This window comes from Xenopus tropicalis, chromosome 10, assembly GCF_000004195.4.
Source record: "Xenopus tropicalis strain Nigerian chromosome 10, UCB_Xtro_10.0, whole genome shotgun sequence".
Taxonomy (NCBI): Eukaryota; Metazoa; Chordata; class Amphibia; order Anura; family Pipidae; genus Xenopus; species Xenopus tropicalis.
This window is the reverse complement of record NC_030686.2, coordinates 22,288,730-22,304,074: the sequence shown is the minus strand read 5'-3', so window position 1 is coordinate 22,304,074 and position 15,345 is coordinate 22,288,730. Positions and strand designations below refer to the sequence as shown.

General features: G+C 39.2%; 1 protein-coding gene across 1 annotated transcript in view; it reads left to right on the top strand.

Moving 5' to 3' along the window:
* cntnap1 (contactin associated protein 1) overlaps nucleotides 1–15,345 on the top strand; it is a 62,527-nt gene that overhangs the window by 34,737 nt on the left and 12,445 nt on the right. Inside the window, 6 exon segments of the mRNA NM_001097290.1 lie at nucleotides 1,295–1,444; nucleotides 4,513–4,684; nucleotides 8,183–8,289; nucleotides 11,489–11,608; nucleotides 11,974–12,177; nucleotides 12,468–12,624. Coding sequence (NP_001090759.1) covers nucleotides 1,295–1,444; nucleotides 4,513–4,684; nucleotides 8,183–8,289; nucleotides 11,489–11,608; nucleotides 11,974–12,177; nucleotides 12,468–12,624 — 910 coding nt within the window.

Here is a 15,345-nt window from a genome sequence, read left to right as displayed (position 1 = left end):
TATTGTCCAGTCTCTCTCCTACCCCTAGCCTCTAAACTCCTGGAATGTCTTGTCTTTTCTTGTGTCACTAATTCCTCTGCACCCACAATCTGCTGGACCCTATGCAGTCTGGTTTTCAGCCTGCTCACTCCACTGACACAGCCTTATGTAGAGTACCAAACGATCTCCAGACTGCTAAGGCCAAAGGACACTACTCAGTTCTCCTTTCCCCTGATTTTGATACTGTTGACCATTCTGTCCTTATGCAAATTCTCTGTTCTCAAGCTGCATCCTGGTTCTCTACCTATCTTTCTAACCACTCCTTCTCTGTTGCTTTTGCTAACAATTCCTTTTCCCCAGTTCAGCTTAGTGTGGGAGTGCCGCAAGGTTCTATACTTGGTCCTTTGCTCTTTTCCCTGTACACTCTCTCTATAGGAGACCATATATCTTTGACACCCCTGCACTAACCACTGATGTTCAAACCCAGATTGCTAACTGCCTCCTGGCTATCTAATCCTGGATTAACCAACGCCACCTCAAACTTAACCTAGCTAAAACATAGCTCAGTATTATCGCCCAAACCTGGCCCTCCTACTCCTTTCACCATTACTATTGATGGCATGACCATTAACCCTCAGCACTTTGCCTGGGGGTTATTTTTGACCAGTCCCTCTCCTTCTCTAACCGTATTGATAACACTGCCAAAACCTGCAGCATTTTCCTCCGCAATATTGCCAAGATATGTCCCATTCTTTCACAAGTTCCTGCTAAAACACTTATCCATGGCCTTATCCTTTCCCGCTTAGATTACTGCAATCTCCTACTAACCGGCACAATTTATTAGTATTGATTATATCTACCACATTAAAAACAAATTAAGACTTGGCTGGCCAGCCTACCAACATTCCCGATCACATATAATCAAATTAATTTATTACCTTGCTTTAGTCTGTATATGCTCTATATATAATAGGAAGTTAAAAATTGAAAATTCAAAAAGAGTCACTAAAATAGTCCAATCCTCCTAAGGAGAGAGGTTTTAGTCTCAAGGTGACCTTTTTTATTATTTTGTATACAGGTTCCACTTCGGTTATCCTGGTGGGGTTTGTGAGAGATTAGTGTTGACAGGATTTTTACTTTGGATGATCCATGCTATTATAGGCAATTTTCTAGCATAAAGGTACACCCAGCAGTTGTTAATTTGCAAAAAATCCCAATCCTTCTATATGACCAGCGGGATTGTAAAGATCACTATCAGGCCTAGGCAATACTATTTAAGCACAGAGCCCCCCACTCACTATTTCTCTTTCTCCAGGATACCGACTGAATGATGGTTTCTGGCATTCAGTCTCATTGGTGGCCAGAGAGAACTCTGCTGTTGTTATCATAGATGAAGATGAAGGTGCAGAGTTCAAGGTTAACTATGATTTTCAAGTGGGAACAGGAGACACCTACTACTTTGGGGGTAGGTACAAAGCCAAGTACAGGTATTTCAATTACTGTATATTCCTTATTTATATGCTTTTATTTATAAAATTCTCATTAAATAATGTCTTCTACTTTTATTGCATTTTACATAACATCTTTGGAAATGTTACTTATGGGTTACTAGATGGGCAAAAGTAACCAGGCACCTCACAACAGTGAATGAATTAAATATCACAAAGCATTATAGAGTGCATAGACTGCAAAACACAAAACACTGGTGGTTTGTCACTAGAAGAAGAAGCCTGCTATTTGTACACTCTTATCTATCATATTTTAGGACTTCTCAACCATTATAGTAATTTTAAATATAAATTTGCAATACAAGGGGTCTTAATAAAGAGCTAAGTGATTTTCATAGGATGTCACTTTTACAAGTCAGTTTGTTAAAGGAATGCTATAATGGGAAAACATGTTTTTTTCAAAACGCATCAGTTAAATGAGATGTAAATACAGCCATAAGCACTCACAGAAAATCTGCAATGAGTCCTCTATCAAAAGAAACACATGATTTCCTTCTCCTGCTCCACCCTCCCATAAGAATTCACTCCCCCTCCCATCAGAATTTGTAAGCTACCAGCAGCTAGAGCTTCAGCAGGAAGCTAGGAGACCAAGTTAAAAGGGCAGATGCTATCTTAAACACACAGAGGGAGCTTCTAGGGCTGTGGTAAAGCTTTCTGCAGAATAAATATAGTGTTCTAGGTGGCACTAACGTGGCTAATCTATTGGAAGTAAAATGCCCTTTTCTCTAAATGAGAAGCAAAGTCATTTTGGCATTTTGCTGCCAATAGAGTTGGCACATTAGTCCCACCTAGAACACTATATTTATTCTGCAGAAAGCATTACCATACCTGAGTAGAGAGTAGAGAAGCTTCCTCCCTTTGTTTAAGACAGCAGTTGCCATTTTAAGTAGATTCCCGCTACAGCTCTAGCTGTTGATAGCTCAGAGCACACATTCCTAAGGTAGGGGGAGGGAGATCTTAGCATTCTTGTGGGAGGGGGAGCAGAAAAGGGGAGAGAGAAGAGAACTGTGCAGACTCTGGCCCCTGGAATGAAGGATTTTTCTGAGAGAGTAAGTCAGATACCCAAAGAACATGTTACAAAAAAGGAGACACGAAATCCTGTGTTTCTTTGAATAGAGGACACGGTGCAGCTTTTCTGTGAGTGCTTATTTACATAGACCTTTCTGATAAAGCTTACTTAGTTTTTACCTTTACTTCTCCTTTAATAGAGCTTTTGCAGCAGAATCCTGCATTGAAATCCTTTTTTAAAAAACACAAACAGATTTTTTTATATTTCATTTTCAAATTTCATATGGGGCTAGGCATATTCTTCATTTCCCAGGGTGCTACAGCCATGTTACCTGTGCTCTGATAAACTTCAGTCACACTTTACTGCTGAGCTGCAAGTTGGAGAGATATCACCCCACTCCCAACAGCCAATCAGCAGAACAATGGGAAGGTAGCAGCTCCCGTTAGATATCAGAATAGCAATCAATAGTAAGAAATCCAAATCTGGCTTGTGACTCCTCCACATACATGGGAGTAGGAGAAACAATAGGTTACCTGAAAGCAGTTCTAATTTGTAGTGCTGACTCTATCTGAAAGCTCGGACTTAGGCACAATGCACTGAGATGGCTGCCTACTCACCAATATTACAACTAGAAAAAAATACATTTGTTGATTCAAGAATAACATTTTAAATGATAGAGTGAATTATTTGCTTTGTAAACAGTGTAATTTAGAAATAAAAAAATATACCATAAAAATCACAACAGTATCCCTTTAAATATCTGCTGTGCTTGAGATGTTCTGGTTAACAGATATTGGTCATTGTGAAGTGGAAACATTTGGGAGCAACAACAGTTCAGACTTAGATAGTTAGACCACAAAGACTCACGAAAAAGGACAAACTAATTGCTGACTTCTAAACTGCATCAGGAATACTCAACAGCACAAGGACTATTCATCTGAAACCTAAGAAGGTGTCTTTCCATTAGCAAGCAGCTTCACACAACCTTAATGTCACCATGCAAATGCCAAGTGATGGCTAGCGATGTCAAAGTCACTGGGGAAACATTGCCTGCCTAATTGTGAAATGCTGACTCTAAAGTTTGATGGATGTGAAATAATTGTATAAGATTTGGAATAGGACCCCTGGCTCCAGTAAAAGTGAACCTTAATACTACTGGGAGAAATTATTTTCTTGAGAATTTGTGCTTCCTACTTTGTGACAACATTTTGGGAAATGCTTTTTTTTTTTGTTTTAGAAGGAAAATGCCTTTGTACATGTAGCGAAGTCTGTACAGAACTGGTTTGCAAAATGGGAATGAAAGAACTTCAGTGGTCTGTACAGATCCCTGACCTCAACCCCACTGAATACGTAGGAGAAACTGAAAAATTAACTGTGAGCCAGGCCTGATTTTTTAACATCACTAAAACTTTTGTGGCTGAATGAGAGCAAATCACACCAGCAATGTTCTAACATCCAGTCGGAAACCTTCATAGAACACTATCAACTATTAAGCAGCAAAGGCGAGACCAACTTTACAGTGATGCCATTGGTTTTGGAATAAGATGTTGGATAGCCAGCTGACCGTTGGCCAGGCAGCTGTCTTTGGCCATATAATGTATATAACATTAAGGGGCAGATTGCTCAAAGTGTAAAATTATAGTTCACTACAAAACAGCTCACCCACTCTATTCATTCCTAAGGGATTTTTAGAAGCATATTTAGAGTTTACCATTTGATAAGTTTGCTTTCTTTAACCCCATTGAGAGTAGGTACATTTTTTTTGTGGTAAACTCTAACTTCACACTTTGGTAAATCTGCCCCTAAAGGTAGCAATACATGGACAGATTTAAGATCCTTATCTCTATTCAGCAGCTTATCTGCCAGTGTACGATGAACCTCCCCGACTATTACCTGGCCATGTTGATTTGGCAGGCTTGGTTTTCCAGTCAGATCGAGGACTGGTTCATCTCTGTGATATTAATTATATTATCCTAAGTTAAATATCTGTATCACTTGTCTGCAATATATTTGCAGGTTGCCCAAAACCCGCTGCAGGATCTGGCTGCTACTCAAACCAGACGGCGTTCCATGGGTGCATGCAGATGATCAATGTTGATGGGCAGCCAGTGGATTTACATCGCATGCAGCTGGGGTTATTCGGGAGATTCTCCGAGGTCATGTTCAACGTTTGCGCCATTGCTGATAGGTAGTTAATGAAGAGCAAATATGTAAACATGTGTGCTGGTGTAGAGTCCATACCCATAGCTGCCTTACACAACTCTTATGCTTTGTAATTATTCTAGCAACCACGCAGTAGGATAATCATAATGCAATTAAAGCCTTACAGGTCAGTAATACCCATGCAATATTTCCAGCAGCAGAGAAAGTTGAAGGCTAATATTTAAACAACCACGCCATTCAAAAATGAAGAGTTACTAACCTGCTTGACAGTAGGCATGAGTTTCTCTTGGTGGTTTGCTATACTAGACTTTTACCAAAAAGTGTTATGTGTGAAGATGAAAAACAACCACACGTTTCTCTCTTTCCAGAGGGCACTAGAAACGACAGGACCACATCTATAATCTTGGGGCCACATTCAACTAAATTGCTTTGTCCTCAAAATAACCAGCTTAAGGACCCTTATTAAATGTCACTGGGTCCAGCTATTGTCTTGCCTACTTAAGACCTAAAACCCAAGGGTCCCCTGGTAAAGAAGAAAAAAATAGATCCCTGTCTAACATTCCTAAAATTTGTAGTCCTGTTTTGTCTTGTGATGTATTTTAATGCAACTCTGCAAAGCTAAGCTGTTGAAAATAAGGCAATTGCGGTTGTGCTACAGCAGTTTTACCTCACTGCCGGCTGTTATGGCCAGAGTTTTCTTTTTCCTATACTATAACTCCTAAACAGCCACAAGCAATCAAAATGCAGTTGACTATGACTCTGCTTGTATTTTGTTTCTAATTTATTTTTCTAAAAGTGACATAGGAGGCGTTGGACCTGCAATACAGAATGCTCAGAACCTGGGGTTTTCTGGATAGGGGATTTTTCTTGGATCTGCATACTTTAAGTCTAAAAAAATATTTAAACATAAAATAAACCCAACAGAATTTTTTTGCCTCCAATAATTATGAATATCAACGATTAATTATAATTATTAATTATATCTTAGTTGTGATAAAGTACAAGGCACTGTTTTATTATTACAGAAAAAAGGAAATTAGCTGTAAAAAAATGTAATTATTTGCTTAAAATGGAGTACAGATATGGGACCCATTATCCAGGGGGGGGAACCCGGGGCTTTTCAGATAAGGGGTCTTTCTGTAATTTGGATCGCCTACCTTAAGTCTATTAAAAAAAATAATTTAAACATTAAATAAACCCAATAGGATTGTTTTGGCTCCAAAAAAAAGATTAATTATATCTTAGTTGGGATCAAGTACAAGGTACTGTTTTATTATTACAGAGATTAAGGAAATAATTTTAAAAAATGTGAATTATTTGCTTATAATGGAGTCTATGGGAGATGGCCTTTCCGTAATTGGGAACTTTCTGGATAATGGGTTTCCGGATAAGAGGTCCCATACCTGTATATGGGAGATGGCCTTACTGTATTGGAACTTCTGGATAACAGATCCTATTTCCGGTATTACATCTCAAAAAAGGTGGCAACACTAGTCCTTCTATACAGAAATGTTTACCCCTACTGGTAATTATCAAGCCACTTGATTTTCTACAGCCGAATCTCATTAACCTCTTAACTGATACTGAAGCAAGAAAAGGGTCATTTGTTATTCCTACAGGGATTCTCCATGTGTAATTAGTTTTTGCTGTGCAAATAATGAAAACATGATATTTGTTAGAAGATTGGATTTGTCTTGTTTTAAGACTTTAAACTGGGTGAATACATAAAACCACAGATGTTGTAAGAGGTTGTAATTTGTAAAAGTACAGTATGCATCACATTCAGTCAGATGTCCCATAAAACCTAACACTAACAGAATCAAACGACAGGCCACAAGTTCAAGTAAGAGTGGCTTTTAAATGGATGTATTTGGCAAAGGCTGGGCAGGGGACAATGACATTTTTAGAAAAAACTCCAAACAAGGGTGATTCACCTTTAAATTGTGTTTTGGGGCAAATTTATCAAAGTGTACATTTACATAAAAACTCACCCACATCCTATTCATTCCTATGGGATTTTTAGAAGTGTATTTATCACTGGATGAAAGTTCACCATTTGATAAATACGCTTCTAAAAATCCCATAGGAATCAGTAGAACATAGGTGAGTTTTTATGTATTAAGCTCTAAACTCACACTGTGATAAATCTGCCCCTTGGTATGTTATAGGATTACTAAATCTAGACAACCTTTCAACTGGTCTCCATTTTTTCTTCATATATTTAAAGTATTTTCCTTCTTCTGACTTTTTCCAGCTATTGCTCTGTAAGGCTACAATTTTATTGTTATCGTTACTTTTTAGTTTTTCTTTTTCCAGTCCGGTCCTCTCCTATTCGTATTCCTAACAAAACGTAACAAACATCTCATAACAGGGCTGTTTTTAAACACTACACTGCTCAAATTCCAAACTGGAGCATTGCTGAACAAAAAGTTAAATATTTTTTTAAAAAAAAAAGTACAAATAAAAAACGAAGACCAACTGCAAATTGTCTTAGAATATTACTCTCTAAATCAGTGTTGTCCAACTTCTGTGGTAAAGAGGGCCAGAATTTTTCTGGACTACATGGTAGAGGGCCGATAATGGAAGCCCATTTTGACCACTCCCCTTTTTAAACCACACCCACTCCAAACCACACTTATGTTATCACATATGATAATGATGATGTGATCTATCAAATGTGTCTAGGAATTTTGTTTCACTGCTTTAGACCTACATTGTATGGCTAGAAGTATGTGGACATCCATTATAATTATTGGCTATCTGGGCCACAGTCATTGTAGATGCAGGTACTGCTACATTATACAGTGTCATCCTAGATAATTTTGTGCATATGACTTTATGGCAATAGATAAGGGGAGGTCCTTTCCATGCACAAATTAAGATTCAAACACATTAGGTTGGGAGTTAAAGAATTTGACTGACCTGAACCTCAATCCAGCTTAGCACCAGTGGAATGAATTCCAACTCTGTTGTCCTGCCGTAGATATACATTTTATTTGGTATGCCTGGGAAATGCCTCACCTTGCAGCAACTGTGCAATGCATAGCTAAGGTACTCTGTGAAGGAACATTTGCCTTTCTGACAGTGTGCATTATATTGAAGTATATATTATATAATAATATATAAATCAGCTTGAAGGCCTGCTGGTAGAGGTCAGAGCCTATTTATTTAAAGGGCTGAACAACCCCTTTAACATCTGCTTGAAAGTTTGTAACTTTGCTAACGGTCTAGTACAGGGGTGACCAAGATGTTGATCGCAGCCCAACAGTCGATCCCCCGTGGATTTCTAGTAGACCGTGTCTAAGCTGGGGGTGCGGAAGTGCAGCGCGTTTAATGGGATGTGTACGTATGGAGGAGGAATCAAAGGTAGATCGCTGGGGGACAAAGTCTGGGCACCCCTCATCTAGTATATACCCCTAATCCCTCCCTTAGGTGGTTCTGCAATGGCTCATGTTGAACGATGGGGTACAAAACAACATTTTCTCCAGTGAAATTATTTTTGTTTCTTCTAAAAAAAAATCAGATGCAGACCGAATCCATGTGAGCATGGAGGCCGTTGCTACCAGTCCTGGGATGACTTCTTCTGCATCTGTGACATGACTGGGTACAAGGGAGAGACCTGCCACAAGTGTAAGTAATCATATGCACTTACTCATTACATTTTGGGGTTTAGCTCTCCATAGCCAGATTTATCACCGTAACATTTACCATGGCTTTGCAGTTTGGTAGTTTGCAATAGAAAGACGTATTTACCTATTTTAGTTTCCTAAAATATAGGAAAAGAAATATGGTTTTCTAGGGTCTCTGTACTGTTAGGGGTTCTTATGTTGCAGAAGCCAGAGTAAGACATGAAAATCGCGACAATTAGCGCGCGATTCACTACAGTATTACCACATGCGTTAATTTGCGCGCAACCACATGCGGTAATGTTAACGCATGCGTTAATTAGCGCGCAGAAAAGAATACTAACGCATGATTCACAAACACTTAGACGCGCTAAATATCGCATTAGACTATGCGAAAATTAACACCTACTTGAGGCAGGCGGTAATTATAGAAAAGTACAGTTAATGAGCTTTTGGCAATAAAATATGGACTTTGCAGTGTTATTTATTCAAGTCTGTGTTGGCCCTAGAGTGATGCAGCCTCCAGTTTGCCGCATATAAATAGTAGCATATAAATAGTGCATATAAATAGTAGCCGCATATAAATAGTAGCATATTGTCACAGTCGGCACCCTAAACCAGAACTGATGCCAAGTTCCCTGGACTCGGCTCGGCTTCACCAGTATTGTGACTGCCTTTGGCTTCGGGAGGAGCCCTCAGCTACTCAGATGCCACCTGGACTTAACGAGAGGAACAAGGCGAGGAGTTCTGGCAAGCAAAGGGGCACGACAGTAGTAAAGTCAGTTAGGCCGAAGATCACGGTACAAAATGATTAGGCAAGTTCGTAGTCAAGCAGGCTGGGTCGAGACAGGCAGAAATCAAGGATCGTCAGACAGGCAAGGGTCAAACCGAATAAACAAACAGCAGGATCAGGCGGAAATCAGGGTCAACGTACAAGCTGGGATCAGGATACGGATAGCAGAATAGTTGGGAACAGGCCGGGTCAAAACCACAGGAAAACACTAGCAGGATACAGGAACTAACGCACAAAGCTCAGAAAAGGCACCAGGAATCAATCCTATCACGGACAAAGAAAATGTAAACAATGTCTCTTTAAATTTCACGCCATTGCGCCTTTAACTTGCGGAAGTGCGCGCGCGCGCACTAGGAGGAAGCCGGCGAAGGGAGAAGACGGCGCGGCGGGCGTCCCCGCCGATGGCGGCGCGCCAGGCGTCCCCGTCGCGCCGGTAAGGCATTTTTATTACACATATAAATAGTAGCCACATATAAATAGTGCATATAAATAGTAGCATATAAATAGTAGCAGCATATAAATAGTAGCCACATATAAATAGTGCATATAAATAGTAGCATATAAATAGTAACCACATATAAATAGTGCATATAAATAGTAGCATATAAATAGTAGCATATAAATATTTATATGCGGCTACTATTTATATACACTATTTATATGTGGCTACTATTTATATGCTACTATTTATATGCTACTATTTATATGCTACTATTTATATGTAGCTACTATTTATATGTGGCTACTATTTATATGTGGCTACTATTTATATGTGGCTACTATTTATATGTGGCTACTATTTATATGCGGCTACTATTTATATGCTACTATTTATATGCGGCTACTATTTATATGCGGCTACTATTTATATGCTACTATTTATATGTGGCTACTATTTATATGCTACTATTTATATGCAATATTTATATGTGGCTACTATTTATATGCACTATTTATACGCTGCGACTATTAGTGCACATAATAATAGGCGTTCTTGATGCCTAATGCTATGTAAAAGATAAGGTGCTAGAAAGTGGAAGCTTTAAGGTGATTTTTATGTATTTTATCAAAACTGTCAATTTTGGAAAAGCATTGGAGTAGAAATGTGTGGTTACCCATTTTAGTTTTGCCCAAATGTGTACTTTCCAAAAATATATGTTTTTTTAGGGGTCAATGTAGCTTTTTTCATGTTTTTTCCAGAAAAAATGCAGTAAATGTGTTGAATTTTCAGTAGTTGAAGTGATCTTTGGGCCAGTTTGTATGCACTAACTTCATTTTGGGGTCTCTAAATGCCAGATACTTTGGTAATCCTATGCACAATGGGCATCAAACTGTTCAGTGGACCCTTGGCTTTCATATTTAGGATGTTTTTATTTGGTACCTAATACTATATGGAAGGTGCTAACTTGCAAAGTGAAAATTTTGAGGGGATTTTTCTGAATTTTCATAAATTGTAGAAATGGCTAAATTCAGAAAAGCCAACATATTCCGCAGCGCTGTACATTAAGTGGGTTTCATACATTGCACATACAGAGTAATATATAAAGCAACCAATAACTGATTACAAAGGGTGAAGAGAGCCCTGCCCAAAAGAGCTTACAATCCACTAGGAAAAGGGGTTGAGACTCAAGGTGTGGGAATGGGCAAGATAAGAGTTAAGCAAGGTGAGAGGCATGGCACAGGTTATTGCTTTTAGCAGCACACTGAGGTTATGTTAAACTAGATTAGGGTAAGTTCTCTAAGTAAATGTTTTTAGAAATCTTTTAGAAGGCAGAGAGATTGGGAGAAAGTCTGACAGATTGTGGGAGCGAATTCCAGAGAAGGGGGGCAGCCCTTGCAAAGTCTTGAGTGTGTGAGGAGGCAATGAGAGAGGAGTTGAGGAGGAGGTCAGTAGAGAAGCGGGTTGGTTGGTAGAGGGATTGGCAGAGTGGCATGGCAGAGTAGGGGTATATGAAGAGGGGACAGTCTCTGAAGGGGAAGGCCAGTTAGCAAAGAGTTACAGTAGTCCAGGCTAGATATGATAAGAGAGTGAATAAAAATTTTGGCAGCATCTTGGGTTATAAATGATTGTATTTTTTAAAATATTTCTTGGGTGAAAGTGACATAATTTGATAAGTAACTGGGTATGAGGAGTGAAGGAGAGGGCAGAATCGAGGATAACCCCAAGGCACCGGGCCTGGAAAGATGGGGTGATGGTAGAATTGTTAATTGTGATAGATACCTCGGGAACAATGTGGGTGTTGGATGGGGGAAAGAGAACCTATTCAGTCTTAGAGAGGTTTAATTTAATATATATCCCAAAGTATTATTTTACATATTAATCGTTGTTTTTACTAATGTCTTCCCATGTGGATGTCATGCTGCTCTGGTTTCCTAATTCTATATTTGTTTATTTATATATTTTTATCAGCCCTCTTCAAAGAAAACTGTGATGCCTACAGGGTTAGTGGTAAATATTCGGGCAATTACACTATAGATCCAGATGGCAGTGGACCAATGAAACCGTTCTATGTTCACTGCGACATATCAGGTATTGATGTCTCATCTCTCACACCGGGGGGAGGCAATGTGCTAAAAAAGTTGAAATGCGCCATTTAATTGCCCCCTGGGAAGTCAGCTTTCTTCCGATAACTCTCCTTTGCATGTAATTTTTATTGGGCCAATAAAATATAACAAAGTAAGCAGCTTACTAAGTATTTCTGTGGCTGCCTTGTCTGCTGTTCTCCCAATAAGTAAGCACCATAGGTTGCCCAAATCAGGCACAGAGATGCCCACGTAAGCAGATATGTGCATGACCAGCTTTTTGGGCTACAGATGCAACCAGCTTCTTAAAGCAGTCACTGAAACCTTTATTGACATAAATTTTTAAGCCCTTTTGCCCTCAAACCCCAATAGAGGAACGAGCGTGGACGATTGTGCATCATGATCGATACTATGCTACGAGAGTCACTGGCTCCAGCCCGGACCAGCCGTTCTTGGGAGAGGTGAATTATTGGAACGCAACTTGGGGAGAAGTGTCCGCACTCGCTAATGGATCTGAATACTGCGAGCAGAGAATTGAGTTTTCTTGCTACAGATCTAGGCTCCTTAATACTCCAAGTGAGTGCAATAAAGCATAATTGAAAAGGCAAATGCTGTATCACCAGGCTTACAGATTTGGGATATATTATATGGAATGCTTTGGTCCTGTAAATAAGGGGATCTTTCATATTTTGAATCACCATGCCTTTAGGAGTGCATGTATAAATTAGGCATTGTAATTATAGATACAGCATATCATGTTGTAAATGTACAATAAAAGTTGTTGTTATATATACATATAATTTGCAACAAAATATTTTATTTAATTTATTTAAGGCAACACATTTTATTTCATTTGGCTGTTACAGATGGGCTGCCATACAGTTTCTGGATGGGGAGAAATAATGAAAGACACTTCTACTGGGGAGGTTCAAGCCCTGGAATCCAGAGATGTGGTTGCGGTATTGACAAGTCCTGTGCCGATCCAAAACTTTTCTGCAACTGTGATGGGGATTACACGCAGTGGTATATGCTGTCTTGCCTTAAATGTTTGCCTAAGATATTTCAGGTCTGGGGTATCCCACATGTGTGTGTGTGTGTATATATATATAGATATATATATATTTAAGTGATGGCCAAAAAGTTTGGCACCTTTACTCTCATTGTAAATAATCTACCAGTTTTGACAGAAAATTACTGAAAATGCTGTGCTATTTAAATGTGTGGAATTTGGAAAATTCTATTACAGATAAACTTACCTGTGATAGGTGCCAGCAATATACAGTGGATATAAAAAGTCTACACACCCCTGGTAAAATGTCAGGTTCCTGTGCTGTACAAAAATGAGACAAAGATAAATCATTTCAGAACTTTTTCCACCTTTAATGTGACCTATAAACTGTACCACTCAATTGAAAAACAAACTGAAATCTTTTAGGTGGAGGGAAGAAAACCAAAAAAACTAAAATAATGTGGTTGCATAAGTGTGCACACCCTCTTCTAATTGGAGATGTAGCTGTGTTCAGAATTAAGCAATCAACATAAACAAAAATCTTCAGCACACCACTTACATACATGTTCTCAAAGGGTGCTTAACTTCCACAGCCGCTCCCAAGCCTTTTTTCCATGTATCTTTGCAAAGGGGAAGAAGCACTCCAGTGTGTCGGCAATGCCTTTAAATAATTTATTTGCAGAAATGTACAAACAAGCACAAGCTTTCGGGGGTGACCCCTTCTACACTGAAGTGCTTCTTCCCCTTTGCAAAGATACACAGAATTAAGCAATCACATTCAAAATAATGTCAAATAGGAGTCAGCATACACCTGCCATCATTTAAAGTGCCTCTGATTAACCCCAAATAAAGTTCAGTTGCTCTAGTTGGTCTTTCCTGACATCATTTTAGTCGCATCCCACAGCAAAAGCCATGGTCCACAGAGAGCTTCCAAAGCAACAGAGGGATCTCATTGTTAAAAGATATCAGTCAGAAGAAGGGTACAAAAGAATTTCCAAGGCATTAGATATACCATGGAACACAGTTGAAGACAGTCATCATCAAGTGGAGAAAATATGGCACAACAGTGACATTACCAAGAACTGGACGTTCCTCCAAAATTGATGAAAAGACGAGAAGAAAACTGGCCAGGGAGGCTACCAAGAGGCCTACAGCAACATTAAAGGAGCTGCAGGAATATCTGGCAAGTACTGGCTGTGTGGTACATGTGACAACAATCTCCCGTATTCTTCATATGTCTGGGCTATGGGGTAGAGTGGCAAGACGAAAGCCTTTTCTTACAAAGAAAAACATCAAGCCAGGCTACATTTTGCAAAAACACATCTGAAGTCTCCCAAAAGCATGTGGGAAAAGGTGTTATGGTCTGAGGAAACCAAGGTTGAACTTATTGGCCATAATTCCAAAAAATATGTTTGGCACAAAAACAATACTGCTCATCACCAAAAGAACACCATACCCACAGTGAAGCATGGTGGTGGCAGCATCATGCTTTGGGGCTGTGTTTCTTCAGCTGGAACTGGGGCCTTAGTTAAGATAGAGGGAATTATGAACAGTTCCAAATACCAGTCAATATTAGCACAAAACCTTCAGGCTTCTACTAGAAAGCTGAACATGAGGAGGAACTTCATCTTTCAGAATGACAACGGCCCAAAGCATACATCCAAATCAACAAAGGAATGGCTTCACCGGAAGAAGATTAAAGTTTTGGAATGGCCCAGCCAGAGCCCAGACCTGAATCCGATTTAAAATCTGTGGGGTGATCTGAAGAGGGCTGTGCAGAGGAGATGCCCTCGCAATCTGACAGATTTGGAGTGTTTCTGCAAAGAAGAGTGGGCAAATCTTGCAAAGTCAAAATGTGCCATGCTGATAGACTTATACCAAAAAAGACTGTGCTGTGCTGTAATAAAATCAAAAGGTGCTTCAACAAAGTATTAGTTTAAGGGTGTGCACACTTATGCAACCACATTATTATAGTTTTTTTGGTTTTCTTCCCTCCACCTAAAATATTATAATTTGTTTTTCAACTGAGTGGTACAGTTTATAGGTCACATTAAAGGTGGAAAAAGTTCTGAAATGATTTATCTTTGTCTCATTTTGTATAGCACAGGAACCTGACATTTTACCAGGGGTGTGTAGATTTTTTATATCCACTGTAAGGAGAACACATTCAGTCCCTTTGAATTATCCGTGTGAACTACACTGAGGGAAATAAAAGAGGCGGGACAAAAAATTGTAAGAAAGGATGGATAATCTTAAGGATACAAGTCCATCTCCAGACACCATAAATCTCTTGTGTCCAATGTATGCAACTTTAGCAAAAACATAGAGGCTTGTGGCACTGTAGGTTAGGGATCCCTAACCTTTTTTTTAATTGTGAGCCACACTCAGATGTAAAAATTGTTGGTGAGCCAGAAATGTAAAAATGGCCACCTAGGAGGCCTGAGCAATTTTTTGCACAACCCAGTGGTTCGGGATCACTGCTGTAGACATTCTCCAACGATGTGGATGATTGTATCCAGGTTCCAGAGGATGATTTTTGAATGTTTGTTTTAATGATGGTGAAAGGATCTCAATCATGTCAGACAACAGCTTGAAATCTCAATAAATGGTGGCTCAATTGTATACAACTAGTGATAAGCAAATTTTGCCAGGCATGGATTTGGTACGAAATTCTGCATTTCGCCATTGGTGAATTTTTGTCGGGTCAAAAAAGGTTGCAGGTGGATCAAAAAATG